Source organism: Thermobia domestica, chromosome 15, assembly GCF_964235325.1.
Source record: "Thermobia domestica chromosome 15, izTheDome1.hap1.1, whole genome shotgun sequence".
Classification (NCBI taxonomy): Eukaryota; Metazoa; Arthropoda; class Insecta; order Zygentoma; family Lepismatidae; genus Thermobia; species Thermobia domestica.
In genome coordinates this window covers 133581961-133605047 of record NC_137468.1, presented here as the reverse complement: position 1 = coordinate 133605047, position 23087 = coordinate 133581961, and the positions used below count along the sequence as shown (strand labels likewise).

Genomic DNA, 23087 nt, shown 5'->3' with positions numbered 1-23087 from the left:
ACAAGAACACAATCCTTTTACAAAGTTGTTTGGTGAACTGGTCTCTTTGGCCACTGGGTTTGTTTGTGATGATTCAATAAACTGTGATCAAGCATACGATGTCGGTTTGTCTACCATGAACAAAATTAAAGGTAAAAATTTCCAAGAACTCAAACTGCACAGAAAAGGTGAAGACACGGAAGTCAGCAAGAGTAAAATCAAAAGAGGTCAATATCAATTCTCAACAGCTTTTTAATCGGATATTGTGTGCCTGTGATAGCGCCAGCAAATTAAAGATATATTTCGAATATGAATTGGCAGTACGCCCACCAGCTCTGTTTGACGAAGTTTCTCTTCGAAAAGGTACAAAATCATCCTTGATGAAAGTTTTTGAAGAAGGAATCATCGAAGAACTAATGTAAAGGATGCAACATATATTGTAGACGGAGGGTTTCTTCTTCACCATTTGCCATGGCCATAAAATTGTACCTTTGGAGCTGTCTTAGAGACCTATTGTACACATGTTCTTAATAAATATGGTCAAAAATCTATCGTTGTTTTTGATGGTTACCCTAGTGAGCCTACCACGAAAAATGAAGAACAAAAAAGCGAAAAAATCTTCACAAGACATAATTTTTTGTCAAAACACAGTTTGTGCCACGGGAAAAGACGAGTTCTTAGGTAATAGAAACAATAAGAAGAGATTATCGTTGGCTCTGGGGTCTGAACTCGTGAAACGGGGATTGACTGTAATTACAGCAGACGAAGACGCAGATGTTGACATTGTAATGACGGCCATTCAACAGTTGAAAACTGCTTCAAAAGTTATTGTTGTAGGATCTGATACTGACCTGATAGTCTTACTTACTGCTTTGTCTCCTGAGAAAGAAAGTGCTTCTGTTTACTTCTGTAAAGAGAAAGGTGGTCTGACTCCGAACACACGACACTTCAGGATCGAAACATAGATTGAAAAGTTTGGAGATTGCCGGAACTACTTTTGTTCTGTCATGCGTTTACAGGATGTGACACGACATCGTGTTTTTTATGGTATGGGCAAATTAAAAGTAATAGATATGCTCAAATCACCGGAATTTCAAAACTGGGCCAGAGTGTTTTTGGATATTTCAAAATCTAAAGGAGAAATATTATCTACAGGTGAAAAATTAGTTTTGGCTTTGTATGATTTGGGAAAATACTCAAATTTGAATGAAGCCCGATACCACAGATTTTTGTCTTTCACAAAGAAAAGTTCACTAAGATCTAACTTCGACCAGATCTAACTACCTCCAACTTCTGAAGCGTGTAATGAACATTCGCTCAGAGTAGTTTTGCAGGTACAGAAATGGTTAGGAAATAAACTTCCTGACACAGAATGGGGTTGGAGGATAGAATTAATTAAAGAAAACGGACGCTCCAAAAAGACATTGAAACCTATTCCCATATCCAAGCCATTTGCACCAGACGAGCTTCTGTACATAATATCATGTTCGTGTAAGCAAGGATGTAGGCAATACTGTAAATGTAAAATAACTAAAATAGATTGCTCTGCAATGTGTGAGCACTGTATGGGCTGTCTTGCCTAAATTCACATTTCTATTCCGAGGAAGAACTTGTAGAATCATCATCCGAAAATTAAATAGTATACTGTATAGCTACGGAAGATTAAGTTGAAAATACTACAGTAAGCATAGGGGACATGTTCAAAATTAAGATGTAAACATAATAAAAAATGTTATAGATATAATTTCATACGCTAATTGACTGAGGAGATCCAAGGCAAAAAATAGGAGAAAGGAAGAGCAAACAAAATATTTCAAATTTTTATAGTTTATTTGTTTATCTAGAAATTATTAGATTTATAAAAAAAAATAGAAAATAAAATAAAATAATTTTATCACTTTTTAAGAATAAAACAGAATGTGAAAATTATCAGTGTGTTGAATAGTTTTGGAAATAATACCTTTTATCAGAAACGCTTATTTTTAAATTTGGAATGGTAATGGGGATAGAGTAAGGGTCAAAGTTTCACAGGGGAGGCAGGACTAAACAAAAATGCTTTTCTAACAATGCAGTGGTTTATTATTTAAAAAAAGCTTTGTTATTATTATTTTTTTTCTTTCGAAATGAAACATAGTGACTGATATTTGAGGGGAAATTTTCAGCCCGCTCGTGTTCTAACTTACCTCGGTACATGGCTAATTTTAAGAGTAACCCCCACAATATATACACCGTTGGAAAGATAATTTTATGCTCTTTAAGATTTATTTGAAACATTTTTCCATATCACAACTCACTAAGGAAATATAAGAGGAAAAACAAAATGGCGCGGGCGATTTTTTTCATTTTTTACTCTTTAGGTTAAAATTGCCAAGAAACCATTAGGTTTATGAAAAACTTTAAGGAATACGAAATTGTAGAGCACATTTCACAGCTTAAGAGAAAAAAAGAAGCATGTCAATATGTCCATTAGTTTTGAAGATATGGCCCTTTTTCTAAAATTCCCATTTTTTAACTTTGAGGGGGCGTGGGGGGAGAAGCTCCAGGGGGAGGGGCGGGGACTTTTGGGAAAATGTTCCTCTCATAGTGGTCTATCACTTGAGAGAAAATCAGCTTTACCCAAATTTTTTCCTTGCAAAAACCTTTATTGACTGGGCTATTGTACTGATGACTAAGCAACTCCTTAACAACCATCTTTTTCTTCTTTTACGACATTTTTGGTCGAAAATTGTTTTCTTTAACTACGATAAAATTTTCGGCATTTGGCAATGTATTACTTCGATCTGAAGGTAACATTCCATTGGTTAATAAAAGATAGCCTGATTTTTTGTCAAACTTCCTACTTTAAGGGACTTAGAAAAACTAATGCACGCAATTATATCTTGGAGGAGTGTTGAAAAAACAATATATGTATTTGTGTAGAATCAACAATAAAATATTTCTCCATTTACTTTCTTCTTCGCAATAAATAGCCATAGTACTTTTTAGACATACTCTTCGTACATTTCTCAAATACTAGATATGTAGTGCTAAAATAAAAACTATTTTTAACCTAAATATGACCCTTTCTTCTTTTTAGCTGATTGATTTGATTTTTTACGTACCATTCAGCAGCGAGGCTATATGAGACGTGGACCTACTGGTTAACGAGGAATCCGAACCACATGATCTTTCTTCTTTTTCTTATCGAATTTAATAAGAGACTTATATCCAAGCAGGCTTCTTCCTTTTCCTACTTTAATTTTAAAGATAGAGCTTGTTTTCAGGACAGTATCCATGATTATACAGGCTTCCTCTTACAAATCTTGATGTCAGTTAAATGTTCGAAGTATATATAAGATTTACGAAAAATCCTGCATCGTAACGAAATAATACTATTTTAAGAAATTCAACTTTTTTTTCTATCATGGAAAGTTTACTAACTGGATTGTACCTGAATTTAGACTTCGATCAATGCAGGTATCAGAAGTAACATAAAGAACACCGATATGCATTCCAGAATGGGAGACAAGTCGTGCCATACCACAGAAGTATGTCGAAGTAAACTAGACTTAATATTACCAAAAGAAACGCAGATTCTAAATGTATATATTAAAGAAAGTTTATGGAACAGTTCTCACTGATATAGATAACATCTTAAATAGATGGAAAGATTTCTTTGACGATTTGATTAACACGCAACCAAAAACTAGTGTGCGTGGAGAAAAAGAAATACATACCGCAGAAGCGTATATTCCAGAACCCAACCGAATAGAAGTAGAAATCGCTGTAAAGAAATTAAAGAAACACAAATCTACAGGTGTCGACGAAATTCCGTCTGAGCTTATTTTAGCTGGAGGTGAAAAATTGTGTAACAAGATACACAAACTCATTCTCCTTATCTGGAACAAGGAAGAATTGCCACAAGAGTGAAAAGAATCAATCATTTTCCAATTCACAAGAAAAGCGACCAAACTGACTATAATAATTATCTAGGCATTTCTCTTCTGTCAACGTCCTATAAAATCCTCTCAAAGATTCTATTAGCAAGATTGACACCAGACGTAGATGAAATTGTTGGAAATTATTAGTGAGGATTTAGACAAAATCGATCAACTATCGACCAAATATTTACCATTCTACAAATACTCGAAAAGAAATGGGAATACTATACCCCGGTACATCAACTATTTATTGATTTTAGAAAGGCGTACGACTCGGTTAGGAGAGAAACATTATACAACGTTCTTACAGAACTTGGAATACCGAGAAAGCTAATTAAGTTAATTAAGATATGTTTAAATGAATCCCAAAGTATAAAGTCCGGATAGGTAAATTTTTGTATACGAGCTTTCACTTCGAGAATGACTTGAAAAAGGAGATACGTTGTCGCTATTATTATTCAAGTTTGTTCTGGAATACGCTGTAAGGAAAATCAAACATAGCAACCAGGGCCTACAGTTGAACGGTATTCACCAGGTTAAGGCATATGCTGATGATGTAAATTTAATAGGAGATGATGGAGAACAATAGAGAGAAATGCAGATGTCTTATTGAACGCTTGCAGGAACATGAGTTTAGAAGTAAATGTAGAGAAAACAACATACATGGAAGTTTGTCGGAATCGTATACAGCAAATTATGAATGCGTTAAAAATCGAATAAGACTTTTGATAAAGTGGATAGTTTCAAAGGTCTAGGATCAGTATTAACAGACGATGCCATATTCACGATGAAATCAAATGTCGACTAGAAGCAGGGAATTGTGTTATTATTCAGTTCAAAATCTCTTATCGTCGCGAATTCTGTCGAGGAATCTGAAGCTTAAAATATATAAAACGATAATCATGCCTGTTATTCTGTATGGTTGCAAAACATGGTTGCTTACTCCGAAGAAAGAACATAGACTCAAAGTATTTGAGAACAAATCCTGAGACGAATATTCGGACCCAAGAGAAACGGGAATGGGGAATGGCGGAAACTTCATAATGAGGAACTACATAATTAATACGGTTTACCAACATTGTTAGGGGCCATCAAATCTAGGAGGCACGTCAGGTAGCCAGGATGGAAGAAAGTAAGAATGCTTTCAAAGTCTTAACTGGAAGACCAATCGGAAAACGACCATTAGGGAGACCTAGGCGTAGATGGGAGGACAATATTAAGATGAATCTCGCAGTAATAGGAATACAAAGTAGAAACCTCATCGAGTTGGCTAAGGATAGAAGTCAGTGGAGAGCGTTTGTGAACACGGCATTGAACCTCCGGGTTCCATAGAGTTATATTATATATATATCCTTATGTAAAAGACTCCTCCAACACTTTCTAGAAATATGAGGTGCTACCCAAAATATCCGAAAATTTTTTACCGGGTAAAGCAGTACCAGTACGGCATTCTGCCGCTAGATGTCTCGAGATACATTATTAGCTAATGCATCACAATATTGCGTCATTTTTGGCGCATTCAGTTGTGAGTTCTAGTTGTGTGTGTCACGACGTGTTTCAGTGCTTCTACGCTTTGTCAAATACCTGATGTTAAGGAGCAACGGATTTGCATCAAGTTCTGTGTAAAGTTGAAGAAAGCAACAGCCGAAACCCACCACATGCTGAAAGAGGCATTTGGTGAGAGTGCACGCACTGAGTCAAGCAAGAATATATGATTGGTTCAAGCGTTTCAAAGAAGGCCGCGAATCTGTGGAAGGTGACGAACATTCTGGTCGACCGTCAACATGCACAATACCGAAAATGATCGTGAAGGTGTGTGATGTGATTCGCGAAGACAGGACGCAAACAATTCGGGATGTGTGAAAGAGACTTCGACTGACGTACGGTATTGTCAACGAATTCTATTCGATGATCTGAAGATAAGACGAATTGCTGCAAAGTTTCTCCGTCGCCATCTCAGCATCAACCAGAAAAGAAAAATGAACTCAGGATTCAAACGTGCACTGAGCTGCAACAAAGAGTTCGTGAGTGTTTAAACTTCTTATCCAGAGTCATTACAGATGTGGAATTTTGGGTCTATGATTAGGACCCGGGAAGGGAGCAGCACTCATCACAATGGACGACGCCATCCTTTCCAAGGCCGAAAAACGCCCCGGCAACTTCGCAGCAACATCAAGTTGATGCTGATCATTTCTTTCGACATCATTTCTGTTCGAGAAATTGTGCATAAGGAGTTTGTTCCACCTGGTTAGAATGTCAATGGGAAGTTTTACTGCAAGGTTTTGAAAAGACTATGGGAAGACGTTCAGCGCAAACGGTCAAAGCTGTGTCAAACGAAAGACTTGTTGCTCTACCATGACAACGCGTCCGCTGTCACCTCGCTCGTTGACGGAATTCCTGGCCAAAATCAACGGTTACCCATCCTCCCTACTCCCCTGACCTAACCCCGTGCAATTTCTACCTGTTCCCGAAGTTGAAACTCGCGTTGAAAAGACGATGTTTTACTCCATTGAAGACATCCAAGTGGAATCGCAACGGGTTCTGAACACCCTTCATCTTGCGGACTTCCAACAGTGCTTCCAAAAGTGGGAACAACGTTGGAAATAGAATCTGGGATCGTTACATGCCAAAGGGGATTACTTTGAAGGTGACGGAGAACATTAGAACGCAAGGATAGTTTTCTGATTTTTACAATGACATTCTCGGATATTTTGGGTTTGACATCCTCGTAGAAACAGCATAAAATTTTCGTTAAAATGTAATAAGTTATAAACTTATGAGGCAAAAAAATTTAAAATATTCTTTCTGTTATTTCTATATATGAATAAAGATAATAAAAGTGAGATGAATAACTATGATAGAGTAAAGTGGGGGAATGCCGATCACTTAAGGGAAAATGCGTGAGAAGGGGAAAATACAAGTTGTAGGGTAGTAATTAATGTAAAAATATGTTTATCAAACCTTTTGCTACAGATTACTACTTCCATATTGTAGCTCACAAGAAACAGAAAGGTACAGTATCGTTTGTTTTCGGAGGTTGCGTTTGATTGGACTTTCCCCGATTTAGGGGAATGCCGGTCGCCATTTAGTAAGTATACACGATAGAAATATGAACAAAATAAAACGCGAGACAAAGTATCATCTTGTGATTAATACATTTTTATGACTACCTGAAGTAAAGAGTTCGTTATCTTTTACACTTTTTTTTATAATTCCAATTGTTTTAAGATTATAATTCCCAGAGAAATAATTTTAAAATAGACACCATTAACACTTATGCTATTACAGAAGTTTCTTTCTACAAAAGAGTGTTCACGTGTTCGTGCTATTTGCAAAAGTAACAAATGTAATTCAAACCGGAATCACATCCACTGCATTCCGCATGAACCCAACTACCGCATGCATTGCTGTTATACCAAAGTTCTTGATCTCGCCAACTATAACCGCATAAAGCACAGATGTCGCAATCATCAAGAATTATATCTTTAATTTCAACCCTATGATTAAAGTAGTCAAAGACACCATAATCTTCAGAAATGCTCGAGATTAAATGTTTTCTGTAGATTTTTCGATTTATTCTAACGTTTCTGACCCTTTTATCTTCTTTCGTTGCATTAATCATTCTTTTATGGGGGTTCTTCTTAATATTTCGGAACGCAATTTAGACTTTCTTTGTCGTGTGGAAGAACTGATTTGTTCTACGTTCAGAACAGGAAGAGAAACAATGTCGTAAAAGGAACAAGTCGCTTGTGGATCAATATTAATTTATTTTTTGTCACTGATTTCATGAGTGGACATAAGTTAGTATGATCAGCTTGTTTGAAACAACACAAGCACCAAAACTGTCTTCTTGGGAACAATCAACTCGGTGTGAATGGTTCTGAGTTTCAGGTAGATCTCCTTTGTCAACACTGGGGAAAAAATCAGTTTCATACCGTCTCGTGTACTCTCTAAGGCCAGAGGGGCCCCGACCAGATATTGTGTGGACATCTCATAAATTTTGCTCAGTCATTGCACACCTACCAATAGAGTTTCAACTACGGATGAAAAAGTGCCCAAACCATATATAGAGCAGCATACTATATAAAATTATTAACCTTAAAAAAAACGTTCATGTTAATGGTAGGAGGTAAATAGAAAGAATGGGCCCTATTGGACCTGAGGTTCTTAAAATTGACACCGTTGCTATAGAAACTCCGAATAAAAACTATTTATAACACTATTTTTAATTAATGCTTTATGGCATAGATAGATCCAATTTTATATCTATTTACATATTCCAGAGTCTCTAGTTTGGCATTTTTCTGTTTCGGGTTGAAATCTGGTTGTCTGTAAACTTGATTTTTCTATTACTCAAAGTTTTCTCCTCATAAAATTTCCTCCAGGCTGTTAAGAAGAATAGGACTTATACTGTATATGTAGTAGAAACTACGTACTATTATCACTCCCTACCCTAACTAAAAAATATTCTACGTATCGAAGGTATATTATTACACATCGGGGCAATTCCGATCACTAAGAACAAGTCCGATCACCTTGATCGAAGTTACTCCGACTCGCCATTTTATATTAAACAAAGCAATGCAGGCTAAACATTCAAATACACAGAGCGAAACATACAGCGTTAATTTGCTAAAATAACATACTATGAAATGTTGTAGAGCTTATGAGAATCTTAGAAAAATAAGTTCTTATTATGCAAAATAACAAACCAAAATTTACAAGGAAAAGCAAGAAAACACAAATGTCGAAATTACTTGCACAGAACAACTGAACACAGGTCCTTCTTCCTCTTCAGGAGAACTTTGTGAATCCTGCTAGAGGAGTGAGCATAGTCTGGGTTACCAGGTCATGTCACTTTTGAGCAATTCAATGATCGGAATTACCCCATCGATCGGCATTCCTTCACTTTATTGTACTTTATAACGATAGGTAGACTGCTATTCTTCTTACTCTTTACTCAATAAATGAGTCTGCCATTTTTACCTCACATCAAACTTCCTTCTCAACAATTTAACATCCACTTGCTAATGAAATATCTGGCAATTAACACGGATTTAGCAGTTTATTTAAAACTTATCTCTCTCTCTTTTTGTTGGGTATGTGACTAGTATGCTGAGAATGAAAGGACGTTACTGGATCCTTGCTAATAATTAAAGATGATGTTCACCTTTCCCAAGAACTAATGGACAGGGTAAGGAGCTGCAACTCTAAAGATGAATACACCAGTACTTTAAAAATTTCAGTTTCTCTAACTTTCTTTGAGCAATATAGGAACTAGTACTCTTTCTACTCTAGTCCTATATCCCTTACTTACAAAGACTGCTTTGACTCCGTTGACAGTCTGGCCTATTCCTGGTCGGAGTCTCTACAATCAGAGAGTTCCATTATAAGGATCTATCTAAGATGATTAAGGATTGGGTAAGCATAGGTAATAGGAATAACAGCCTCCTCTCTCCTGACCCAGTTACATAATATACGTCTTGCATTCAAGACTTAAGATAAAAGATAAACAAAACACTATAATACTTTTGTAAACGAAAGTCGCAGTGTTAAAGAACTACCAAACAGGCCTCACTGTTACCTGACTGTCCGGGAATCGAACCCAAATCGCAACCTTGATTCCATACAAGGGAAAAAACCCTCCAGCACCTGAAGTCTTTCAATTTTCTAATCGTCCTGGATTAATACTCTTCCTAGAATCGACCCTCGAAATGAATTACCCTTCATTTCTTCTTAATATAAGATTATAATCCAATTGTCATCAGTTTGACGTAGGACTCTCTTATTAGCAGAAACTTATAATTCCTACACCTATCTTGGTTCTACCCTAAGTTACGGCTAGAGACCACTAACTCTAGCGGGTGACTGCAAAGCCTTGGACCAGCATATCCAAAGACTTCTACCATCAAAAGCTAAAGGACATTTTCCGGAGTGAGCTCTTTCCACTCACATCCATTGATTGGCAGCACAACAAACAAGACCAACCGACCTGCGAGTCTCTAGTACTGACACAGCAGCTAGCAATAATAAAAAGTCCACCCTTTTATATGGTTTCGAGGTCTAAAAAATAGCCAAAAAATCGATTCACAACGACTCCAGAACTTCAGCCAGCAGTGGAAAAATACTGCAAGGACAAGCACAAAAAAAGCATTCCAATATCTAGTCTCTATCCAGGGCCTAAAAGCAAAAGAATAGGAGCTTGAATTTTCTAACTAGCTATCAGAGAATATATACTTGTATAATATGAAAATTTTGTAACATTCATAGTTGGGTTAGTATTCTAATAATATGTGCATACATTTACATATAATAAATATTAATCTAAATATATATTACATTATACCAATTTAAATATATAGTCAGGCCTGACTTAATACTAAATAATAAATCATAAATTAAACACATATTATTTAATATTAATTGTCACATGCATAAATATAGAAATAATTAGCAAGATAACGAAGTACACCTTGCAAACTACAAATGAGAATATAAAACAACTTACACGACGCTGTGCTTCTTTTGTACACTTCGACATATGAATCACATCATGCGTTGAGAACATTTTTGCTCTATGGGTGTTTTCTCTACAATGGGCACATAACGCTTGACCTAGAATTCAAGATTTTTTAAAATTTTACTTACAATAAAACTAGCGCATAAAGTAACATAACAATTAAGTAGAATTCGATAACAAATAACACAATTATATTGTTATCATATTTCATTGCTATCATATTAAAGTGGGCCTAACAAGCTTCTCATTCAACTCAATCATTTATATGTCTGTTCAACAATAACTTGTAAACTTTACCCAATTTTCATAAAACTTGGTATGTAGTTTCAATGGAGGATTTAGGCGTTTAGCGGCCCTAAGCAATTCAGGGCTGGATACAACTCCCCGCCACTACATCCACCCTGTGATAAGCTAACTACTAATAAAATTGTCCCAGGATATCTTTGACAGTTTTGCTTTATCCATAGACTGTTATATACTCCATTTGCATTTAGTATATAAAGATATGTTTTTGGGTTTAGATAGTTCGTTAAGTCTTTTTATTAATTCTTATATACATACATATATATTAGGGTGATCCATAAATATCAATTTTCAGATTGGGCTGGTCTCACCCCCTAAAATGGTTCCATATGGGACTAAATTAAGTCACGAGAAAAATTAGCTTAATTGAATAATATTAAATGGTCCCCCAAGCGACATAAAATTTTGAATCCAATTACAGTACACAGAATATGGGAAAAATCTGGAATAAACTCATGTAATTTAAAAACGGCTGAAGGTTATGCGAAGATACCCTGGATAATAGAAATAGAGGAAGAAACATACCTAATTTTGTATAGTACTGTCATTGCAGCCATCTTGAATCCGTCATCTTGGATTCAGGTCAAAATTTTGAAATAGAAAGAGGGTCATTGACATATCGTTTTGAGATATCGTTTTACCAGAAGCACAAATTTGGCACTATTTTAAAGACAGCTTTAATGGTGTTGTGTAAGAATTATTACCTGTGAAAAGATTTCTCTTTTTCAGAGGTATCAAACCTTACACGCCGTGTAACGTGGGTTCCTGTCACCACGGCATGGCGCGTCCTCAGGTTGCGGATCGAGGAGAAGGCCTCTAGACATAGAGGTTAGCTGCGAATATACTGAATAAGCAGTCGCAGACAGCCGACTAGGAGTGGTCCTCCAGCTTGGGGGTTTGGGTAAGGCTAACAACCTCATCTTGTATATATATTTAAAAAAAGCACTTGTTCAGAAATATTCACAAAAGCCTCGGACAAGGACTGATAACTTGGCACGACATCAACAAAAGAAAATGGACATGAGATTTGGAACATGGAATATTAGAAGTCTTTATAGGGCAGGCGCGTTAAAATCCGTAACGAGTGAGTTAGAGAAATACAGGATGGACCTAGTAGGAGTTCAGGAAGTTAGGTGGACGGAAATGGGTCTGTGAATTCCGGAAATTTTACGTTCTTTTACGGGCAAGGAAATAAAAATCACCAGTTACGAACAGGGTTTTTCGTTCAGAAACGAATATTGCCAGCAATTAAACGGGTTGAATTTGCTACTGACAGACTTTCTTATTATTGTTTTAAATGTACATGCCCCAACTGAAGATAAGGATGACGATATAAAAGACAGTTTTTACGAAGAAGTGGAACGGATATTTGACCAACTCCCGCGATACCATATGAAAATTCTATTAGGGGATTTCAATGCGAAGATAGGACGAGAGGATATTTTCAAACCGATTATAGGGAACGAAAGTCTGCATATTTCTAAGGAAAGTAATGACAACGGTGTTAGACTCGTGAACTTTGCAACATCCAAAAACCTAATCGTGAAGAGTACAACATTCCCACATCGCGACGTTCATAAATATACATGAACATCACCAGACGGAAAAACACATAATCAAATTGATCACGTTTTAGTAGATAGGAGGAAACAATCGAGCATAATTGATGTCCGGTCGTTTAGAGGGGCTGGTGGTGACACTGATCACTTCCTGGTAGCAGCGATAATACGAGATATTATCGTTGAATAAAGGTAATATTCATTGTCCGAAAACGGAGAAACTCAATTTAAATTAGAAGAGAGACAGGTAAGAGAGGAATACCAGATTAAAGTTTCGAATAGATTCTCGGCTTTAGAAGATTCTGAGTGCACTAGTGTTGAGGATACCTGGATTGAAATTAGAGATAGCATTAAAATTTCAGCAAAAGAAAACTTGGGACATGCGGAAATACGTAGGAACAAACCATGGTTCGACCAGGAATGCATTAAACTAACAGAGAAGAGAAAACAGGCAAAATTATACTGGCTACAATATCCGAATGAAATAAGTACACAAAATTTCGCAGATATCAGGCGGGAAACTTCCAAAACTTTCAGAACAAAGAAACGCGATTTATTGAAAGGTAAAATTAAGGAAATTGAAGATAATAGTAAAAATAAAAACATCCGGGACATGAATAAGGCGATCAGCGAATTTAAGAATGGCTATCAACCTCGTGCTTATATATTAAAGAAATCTGACGGTACAGTTCTCACTGATACTCATAGCATTTTAAATAGATGGAAAGATTCCTTTGAGGATTTGCTTAACACGCAACCAAAAACTACTGTGCGTGGAGAAAATGAGATACACACCGCAGAACCGTATATTCCAGAACCCAACCAAATAGAAGTAGAAACCGCAATAAAGAAATTAAACAAACACAAATCTCCGGGTGTAGATGAAATTCCGGCTGAGTTAATTTTAGCTGGAGGCGAAAAATTGTGGAACAAGATACACAAACTCATTCTCCTTATCTGGAACAAGGAAAAATTGTCACAAGAGTGGAAAGAATCAATCATTTTCCAATTCACAAGAAATGCGACAAAACTGACTGTAATAATTATCGAGGCATTTCTCTTCTCTCAACATCCTATAAAATCCTTTCTAATATTCTATTAGCAAGATTGACCCCATACACAGATGAAACTATTGGAGATTATCAGTGCGGATTTAGATGAAATCGATCAACTATCGACCAAATATTTACCATTCGCCAAATACTCGAAAAAAGTGGGAATACAATGCCCCAGTATATCAACTATTTATTGATTTTAGAAAGGCTTACGACTCGGTTAGGAGAGAAACATTATTCAATGTTCTTAAAGAATTTGGAATACCGAGAAATCTAATTAGATTAATTAAAATATGTTTAAATGAATCCCAAAGTTAGATCCGGGTAAGAAAATTTTTGTCCGCGAGCTTTCACGTCGAAAATGGCCTGAAACAAGGAGATGCGTTGTCGCCATTATTATTTAACTTTGTTCTGAAATACGCTATAAGGAAAATCAAAGATAGCAGCCAGGGCCTAGAGTTGAACGGTATTCACCAAGTTATAGCATATGCTGATAATGTAAATTTAATGGGGAGTGATAGGAAAACAATAGAAAGAAATGCAGAGATCTTATTAAACGCTTGCAGGGACATGGATTTAGAAATAAATGCAGAGAAAACAATATACATGGAAGTGCGTCGGGACCGTAATACGGCAAATTATGAATGGGTTAAAATATTAAATAATACTTTTGATAAAGTGGATACTTTCAAATATCTAGGATCAGTATTAACAGAGGAAAATCATATTCACGGAGAAATTAAATATCGACTAAAAGCAGGGAATTGTGTTATTATTCGGTTCAAAATATCTTGTGGTCGCGAATTCTGTCGAGGAATCTGAAGCTTAAAATATACAAAACGATAATCATGCCTGTTGTTCTGTATTGTTTCGAAACATGGTCGTTACTCTGAGGGAAGAACATAGACTCAAAGTATTTGAGAACAAGATCCTGAGACGAATATTCGGACCCAAGAGGAACGGGAATGGGGAATGGCGGAAACTTCATAAAGAGGAACTACATAATTTATACGGTTTATCCAACATTGTTAGGTTTGTCAAGTCTAGGAGGCTTAGGTGGGCGGGTCATGTAGCTAGAATGGAAGAAAGTAGAAACGCTTTCAAAGTCTTGACTGGAAGACCAATCGGAAAACGACCATTAGGAAGACCTAGGCGCAGATGGGAGGACAATATTAAGATGGATCTCGCAGAGATTGGAATACAAAGTAGAAACTGGATGCAGTTAGCTAAGGATAGAAGTCAGTAGAGAGCTTTTGTGAACGCGGCATTGAACCTCCGCGTTCCATAGGCCATATAGTTAGTTAGTTAGTTAGTTAATAATTCTTACACGACTAGAAGTAGACATGGGTTTGGCGCGAAAAAAACGAAAGGGATATGCGCGGCTTCAAAAGAAAGAGGAACACGAAAGAAAATGCACTTCTAAAAGTGATTTGTTTTAACTTTATACACCAAAAGACATGGAGCAATTCAAGTAATGAAGAGGAAAACCCAGTTCAGAATGTTAGACAAAATGTAAATACGGATGCGTGTGTGCCCGGACCGTCTAAGAGATGTAAAAGCGGGGGGAACTAATGTTATTACTCAAAGACTGGTGTTGCTCTTAATCGATAAAAAGTCACTGATAGAGCAGCAATACTTATTCTGACAGCGGCGGCAGAAGCATTAGACCATAATGTAGAGGAACTAGCAATAAATGGGTCTTCATTCACCGATGTTGAGAGAAAACCCGTAGTGAAGTTGCACAGAACCATAACAAAAATTTCAGAGAGCATGAAGTGCGGACGGAAAACTACTTCCGAATCTGACTGGCAGAGAGACTGCCGACAATCAATAATTATTACAGGAGATGGTCATGTGAGGCTAATTGGTGTTCCCATTTTGTCGTTATCAAGAGAAGAACATATTGCTTCTACTATAGTACATTCGCTTGAAGAATGGAACTTGGTAAAGTTCGTGCAGGCAGTTTATTTGACACTACTCCCTGCAATATGGGTCACGTCAACGGTGCTTGCATTCTGCTAGAACAGCAGTTCCAAAATAACTTTCTATACCTTCCTTGTAGACACCACATTTATGAATTAGTCTTAAAATGTGTATTTGATAAGTGTTGTGTTTCGTTTACATCTAGGGATGCGCACGAGGCAAGATTTGTGGCTGTCTCGACTCGAAAATGTGCTGTAAAAGTGATGTCTCAACTCGGAAAATGTATATTTTGCTATTGGAAGAGACATGTCTCGACTCAAATTTTGTCAGGAAAAACCTGTCTCGACTCGTCTCGTACGCATTCCTATTGCATCTGGACCGGACGTTCTCCTATTGAAGTGTTTTCTGAACGAGTGGTCTAGAATAGATTGTACTAACTTTATTCCAGGAATTGATGATGATGTAAGGAATAATATTTCCGATGTAAGAAATGAAGTGTTGAATTATGCTATCAAACTAGTAGAAGCAGGACACTGCAGTAAAGATTACTGGGAATTTTTAGAACTGACCATCATATTCTTGGGTGGCATACCTCCTTGAGCAGTTTTCTTTCGTTTGCCTGGAGCAATTCACCGTGTAAGGTGGATGGGAAAAGCAAGCTACTATTTAAAATATTTCTCTTTCACCAATAATTTCGTTTAGCGAAGCAAATAGAAACGGGTCTTCGGGAAGTATGCACTTTCTGATACGACTGTATGTTCACACTTGGCTTAAATGTGATCAAGCATCCCATTCACCATTACAAGACCTACAATTTTTGAAAGGCTTGTACAGTTAAAGACAAATAGATGCTGAATTATCTGAAGTGCCTCTTTCTAAATTTTCACGCCAACTCTTATACTTGACGGAGGAACAAGTAGCATTGGATTTTTTTTTTTCATGATGGAGTTACCATAATGGAAAAAACAAACATGGTTGAAAGAATTAAAACTATAAGGGGAAACCGTAAAGCAGCAAAGAGGCTTGACGCAAGAGATTATACCAGTGGCCTAGCAGCTGCCCCCGCAACCCCAGCAGTGCGGGGGCCCGGAAGTCTTGCGATAAAGAAAGATTTAAAGAAGTAGAACTTCAACCTTACTTCCACCAAATAATTCCACTTGCAAACATTTGTGTGTATTTGTGTGTACATCGTGATTTCCAAGCCACAAAGACTTCTCGGTTTCGAAAAAAAATCATCAACAAGTACGTTGAATTTTAGTTCAGTTTCGCAGCAGAAGAATATTCTTTTGTTCCTCCCTCTCCGAGATTTTGACCTTTGGGGCCCCCAACTGACTGTCGGTTCGCTTTATGTACACATGTATTGTTAGCATCTCAGAAGGTTGCTAGGCTTGGAATTCAGAGATAAGCAGTAAGTGTCCCCACTTCCTTCAACTTAGTGGTTGTCATTCGCGGGTCGCAAAGTTATTTTGAGTAGGGTCACCAGTGACAAGCAGAAGAAAACTAAAAACATGTTTCCGTGTCCCGCCTCCTCAGCTAAAACTCGCGAACAATACCTACGATGAGTCAGTTTGAAAATGGAATGAAAAGGGGTAATAATACGTTGACCATGTGACATGCATTTCATAACGAGAAGCCTTGCTTGTTGGTAGGACGTCAAGCAAATACAAGCAGCAAAGTGGTAGTTGTGAGTGATATTGTGTTGAAGTGAATTGCATTATAGATTAACAGTATTCCTTTTAGGGGTGAGTGTGATATCTGATGTGTGACTTTTTTTGAATCATAGGCTGTGATTTCCCCTGTGTAGTGCCTCCTCCGCCCAATTATTATGTCCAGTAAACGTGTGTATCTCAGCGGAGCGACAAAAAAGGAAAAACGAAACAAAGTAATTTTTTTTAAAGCATCCCGAAAATTTCTTCACATTTTTCAGTGATCAAAGAAAGTGAACAACGTATTTCATCAGAAACTTTACAAGATGAAAAATCTGAGATTACTATTTAAAAAATCGTGCTTTTACACAAACATCAAAAACAAAGAAAAAAGATTCTGGGTGGGGCTAGGTTTACACTAGTTTTTACCCAATTAGTGCTGACGCTCTATACAGTTAAAAAAATGGCTGACGATCTATACTGTTAGAGAGTACACAAACCTTTAAAAACAAAAAAAACTAGGTGGGGCTAGGTAGACGGTGGCCCCACCCACTCAACCAGGGACGGCACTAAGGGTAGGCGGGGGTGGGCGACCGCCCACCCAATGAATGGCCTTGCTTACCCATCCGCCCACCCCAACAGAAGTAGGATAATGAAGGTGACATCCTGTACTTCAAAAGCGATAGGTATTGATTGTAATGTAATAGGTTCTAGGACCCTGTTTAATTCTGCAACGAACAATGATTTTATTTACAAACATAATTCCCGATACAGCTGAACGCCAATTTACACTGGAATAAGCCGTCTTCACCCTAAAAGTGAACATTTCCTCTCATTTGAGAAAATTGAACAACTTGTACGTCATTATGGATGTGATGTCGATAGTGTAGAGTAGTGATGAGTGCAAGAGTCTTGGTCTTGCAGTTTTTGCAAGAGTCTTGCATGCAAGACCAAGACCAAAACCAAGACTATACCTGCAAGACCAAGATCAAGACTCTTGCGTAAGTGTCTTGCACAAGTACCGGTACTACTTTATTTTTTTATAGAATGTAAAAAAGAAGGGGGGAAATCATTACGTCTTCTACTTGAACTTCTTGGCTTCAGTAAAAATGCCGCTGGAGTGAATGTGTTTCCAGTAGTTTATGCAAGCCGTGTGAGTCGATCTGCCTCTGTAGCATGTATGTCGTTTTCTGGATTGATTGTTCACATTTTCTGTAGACATTGCTCGTTTTCAAGCCACACATGTGTCATATTGAGCCATGTGAGCTTTTTTGGTAGACAAGACCGTGTGCATTGCGTTTTCTCGGGGTTTTTCCGTTTCCTCCTTTTTTCATTCCAGTATTTCAGTTATTTCTCATCAACAGCTATTCTACCATTATTGGCAGGCTACTTGTTGCAACTGAGAAACTTCGATGTACGGTGGTCCTCAGGTAGTCTCTTCGTCTTGGCGTAGCAATTTTCTGTTTTAATACCTTCCTTCAACTACAGTCTCCTTCGCTCTCTCCCTCTCTTTCCTTACACCATATCCTCTAGCACGTCCCCCATAATATAGTTCCTCCTCATCCAATATCCCAACCAGTTCCTCTTCCTCCTCTAAACAATATCTAAAATTCTTCTTTTCTTCCCCTACTGCTAATATTTCTAACACCTCATTCGCTTTCCGTTCAACCCAGCTAATTCCCTCCTTTTTTCTACATGCCCACGTTTCGAAAGCCTGCAATTTTTTAATCGCTTTTGCGTAATGCCAATGTTTCTGCCCCATAACGTACATATTGGAATCAGTAAAACAAAATCTCGATATTTAAATGAAAGTTTGTTTAGTACAAAGATTAGCTAATCGTGGTTGAAAAGAAAAAAATCTGACGCCTTTAGAGTGTAAAAATAATTTTACAATTCATGGCATTTCAATAATCTGTGCCGTCTTGATTTTCTTTCATGCGTCTCAGGGGTAGCCTCTCCAGTTTGGGAACCAGTGGAGTATTAGATCTGTTAAAAAAATATAAAAAGATTACGAAACGTTGTAATTTATCTTATAAGTAGTGAAGCGTGGGTACCCATTGAAAAGAAAAAGGTTATCGCCTATGTTATACACTATCATCATACTTACACGAAGGTAAACTATATTACATTTAGAAACATACATTGTATTTTTGTTACTATTGGCGCATTGTAGAATTTATCCAGAGTAAAATTTACCTATGAAAAGCATAAGCTTTCATAAAAGCAAGACTTGCAAGACTCTTGCAGCAAGACCAAGACCAAGACTGGTTGTGCAGGTCCAAGACCAAGACCAAGGGTTCCAGCACAAGACCAAGACCAAGACGATGTGCAAGACCAAGACCAAGACCAAGACCAAGACTAAGACCAACCCGGTCTTGGTCTTGATCTTGCATTTGCTCAACACTAATGTAGAGGTGGAAATGAAACTTCTTCTGAAAGTTTTGAAACGTTATGAGGAGGAAAAGCAATACAAATTACCTCCGTTTCTCAGTTTACTGAAGTGATGGATCGTTTCAAAATTGCTTTCATGAAATTCACAAATTAGCCGTAATTGGTGTCACCATTCCTCCATTAAAGTGCAGGTATAAAAGTTTATTGTAAGCTTGTTCGTACCATGTGATCAGCCCTTCATAGTTTAAAATACATTGTTGTTTCTGTGGATCATGATGAAGTTTTGTTAATTGCTATTTACTTCTTTATCAAATTTATAATTGTTTTATTATTTTTTTCAACTTAAGTTTCAATTTCAAAGATTTATGTCTAAGGTATGATCAAACAATTATGCTGTCGAATTTCCCTATTCTTTTAGTAACATAGATCTTTGTTGTTGCATATACGTAGAGATCACGTCAAAAAATCCAGTGTGCACAAATTAAGAATATACGAGAGAAAATATAAATGATTTATATTTTTTGTCTCTTGCTTTTTTGTAATAAGCCCTTCAAAGATGAAAATGTTTGCAATAGCCTATTTTAGCCTTGTTTTACTTTACATACTTATTGTGTATTTTATGATATTACGAAAGATGAAGTATATCTGTTAGTCTGTGTTGTTTGAACCTTCTTTTATTTCTATGCATTCATGTGCATTCTTGGAGGAGAGAAAATAAAGCTGTTTTGAACTTCATCGACTACACAGTACACACCGTTATTATTGTTTTAAAAAACTGGAAGTAGAGGTAGTGTGTCTGCCACGCGGAATTCGATAGGTCGAGCATATAGCCACGAACTCCCGCAGCCCATCCTAAGTCCTGCATCTCTTCAGACCTACCAGGCGAATGCCGGAATTGTACCTTCTGTAAGGCCAAGACAACTGTTTTCTACATCCTTGTCCCTCCCCTATTTCGGTCTGAGCCTTAGCTAACTAAAGAGTTTAAAGATTGAAAATTATTATACTGTAGTGTGCCACACGCGCCATCTCAATTTTTGCCACACTCCACAATTACTCAAACAATTAACGACAATTATTTTACTAATTGCGTAGACAAGTTTATATTTTTTCTTAAATCTTAAAACAAGGAAAAGCGAGAGAACAGGGAAATGTTAGTCATTCTCTTCGCGCTCATTCAAGCACCTTCCAGCTGTCTTTATTTTTTTTTTGTTGGATGAAATATTCTGTCTGCTTCATCCCTCCCAGCCAGCTGACTGTCTGCCTCAAGAAGCAGTTAAACCATAACCTTTCTCGTCTGGAGAAGATAATATTTCCTCCTACAGGAAAGTAACAGATTCCTACTTTCGGTTATCACAATCTTAAATAAATAGAGACGACAGAATTAATCCGAATTTCATTTAGTTAACGTAAAGGTTAAAAAGGTTATTTTTCTAGCCTGTAATATATTCAATAACTCTGACACAGGGTCTCATCTTCCCGTAATACAGCCACAAGTGTTCGATTATAAATTTGATTATTCACTCTGTTTTTGGACGTTTTAGTAATATAAACTGTCACAGACCTAAGTTATTATTTTACAGCACACTTGCAGAGTTTGAACTTTTAAACTCTTGAAATTTTTATTGGAAATATAATGTGTCTCTAGAGTCATGGTGTAATTAAATTTGTCTTAGTAAATTGTACTATCTGTAACCAAAAGTGGCTCTTTGTACACATGAGGTCAAATGTCAACCTCCTCAGGTTATCAGGTTTTTTGTATCAAGAAATTTTCCCATGTAAAGGAAGCTTTTAGGATACGCCCTCCGACTGCTTGCGCAGCCGCAGATACTTAAATTCGTTTCATAAATAATTAGAAATCCAAATAAGGTAAAACCCTGGCGTACCCCTGCATTCACACGTCCCTACCCTAGTGCCGTGTGAAAATGATAAGGACAAACAAAAAGTGAGGACATCTCTCTTTAGAGAAAGATTGGGAATTTAGATTGGGGGATCATCATCTAGTTTTCGAAGAGGCACGGGCTCACGCCTGTTGCCCCCTTCGGGGGAATTCCGATAACCTTTCGAAGAGGCACAAGCTCCCGCTTGTTGCCCCCTTCGGGTAAAGTTCCATCAAACTCCAAGACTTGGACTTATCGTCCGCAGTCTAACTTGGAATTTACGCCAGAACGTTGACACTCTTATTCTAGCCCATTCTTCGGTCGGGAGAAACTTTGTTACATCATTCACCGACTTGTGCTATTGTGTCGGCAGTGACTGTTCAATTCCATCATACGGCGTAAGGACGGTATTCCTTTCACCACGGTCAACTCATAAAGATTCATCATTGGAGACGAGCAGTGTGTGTTATCAGTAATTCAATCCTAAGTGCTCAACTGGACAGTACCTCTGTTCTCACTGTGAGTATACAGTCAATCTACAAACTTAGTTACTACTACTCAGATTCTGCTTACCTAATCTGAGCACTGGCTCTACACGGATCTCCTCAAAATCTCTCATTAACTCAACTTTTGTGTACCTAAACGCTTCCTAAAACAATATTAGTTAACCTGTGCTAACGCTGAGTTACGTATCTATAGAAGACCTCATGTAGGAAGTCACCTGTAATGTATCAAGTCCACGGACTTATTCGAGCCAGCTAATAAAATTCTTCCTAACTCGAACTTGCGTTGTTTACGTCATTCAAAAACGTTCTCAATACTTCCTTTTGGTGAACGTTTCATAATTTTTCTCAAGATCTATATTAACGCCTCGTATCGACGTGCCCATGTTGTAGTCTACTGGAGACAGCAGATGACCTTTGGAATGAAATCCTGTTGGACATCGTTCTAACCTGGGAACTGCATTTTCCATTCGACTCACCTCTATTCCATCATCCATCCAGGAGAAGACCAGCCTGTGCGAAGTCCCAACTTTTCGAAGACTTCTAATCCCGTACGAAGCTCAGTGACGACATCGTCTTACACGAAGTCCTGATCATCGTCCGTCTATCCTGCTCTTGTATTTCAGCCGCTCGAAGTACAAGTAAGTTTATCGTAATAGTGTTTTTAGTGCTTTTAATTGATTGTGCTACCTGGTGCGTACGAAACGGCTACAGCAACGTCGAGGTAACCCCGGAGTCTTCCCATCTCGACTTGGAGTGCCTGGAGGTAGGACCACGGACCTCAGGTGGGTTACCACTGTTTATTTAATATTTTCATGTAACTGTCATTTGCATTATCTTTTTTTCATCAAGTCGCTTAACTGTAAAGGGGATCACCTCCCAAGTAGTTTTAAAATTACTTTGAAACCTTTTGTTGCTTAATATCGTTTGTATGAACTGCTAATTACTTTTGATTTCCAAGATCTCTTTAATTCGAGCAGTAATCTCGTGTTTAATTGTAATGATATAATATGTTTTGATATACTAATTTGCTAAGTAATCTGAACTGACTGATAGCAGTGGTATTCCAACTCGCTGACGCCTACTCGCTAATATCCTAATACTCGTAATCATTGTTCTCTTGCGTACTGACCACACTCGTCCTCATATTGACGAAAACCGCCTTGCGTTTGTTATTTGTATTGTTACGGGACCCTAAAGCTGTCCCCTTGACGAGTGGTCATTCGATAGCCTATTTGCTTGAGATGGACATCTGTGCCTTTGCGCCCTGACTCGGTTGTTATTGAAATTGTATGTTATTTAACCATCTATCATCCGAGCTGCATAGCTCCTCTTTGACACGGACTAATTTAAAGTCCCTATATAAACAGCCTTTTTCAAGGCTACCTCTTGCTATTATTCATTATTATTG

The 23087-nt window shown here is 37.4% G+C and overlaps 1 protein-coding gene across 1 annotated transcript in view; it reads right to left on the bottom strand.

Annotated features, from left to right (window-relative positions):
* LOC145671246 (RING finger protein 207-like) overlaps positions 1-23087 on the bottom strand; it is a 456974-nt gene that overhangs the window by 257673 nt on the left and 176214 nt on the right. Inside the window, exon 4 of the mRNA XM_081740160.1 lies at positions 10408-10514. Coding sequence (XP_081596286.1) covers positions 10408-10514 — 107 coding nt within the window. The remainder of the gene's footprint in view (positions 1-10407; positions 10515-23087) is intronic.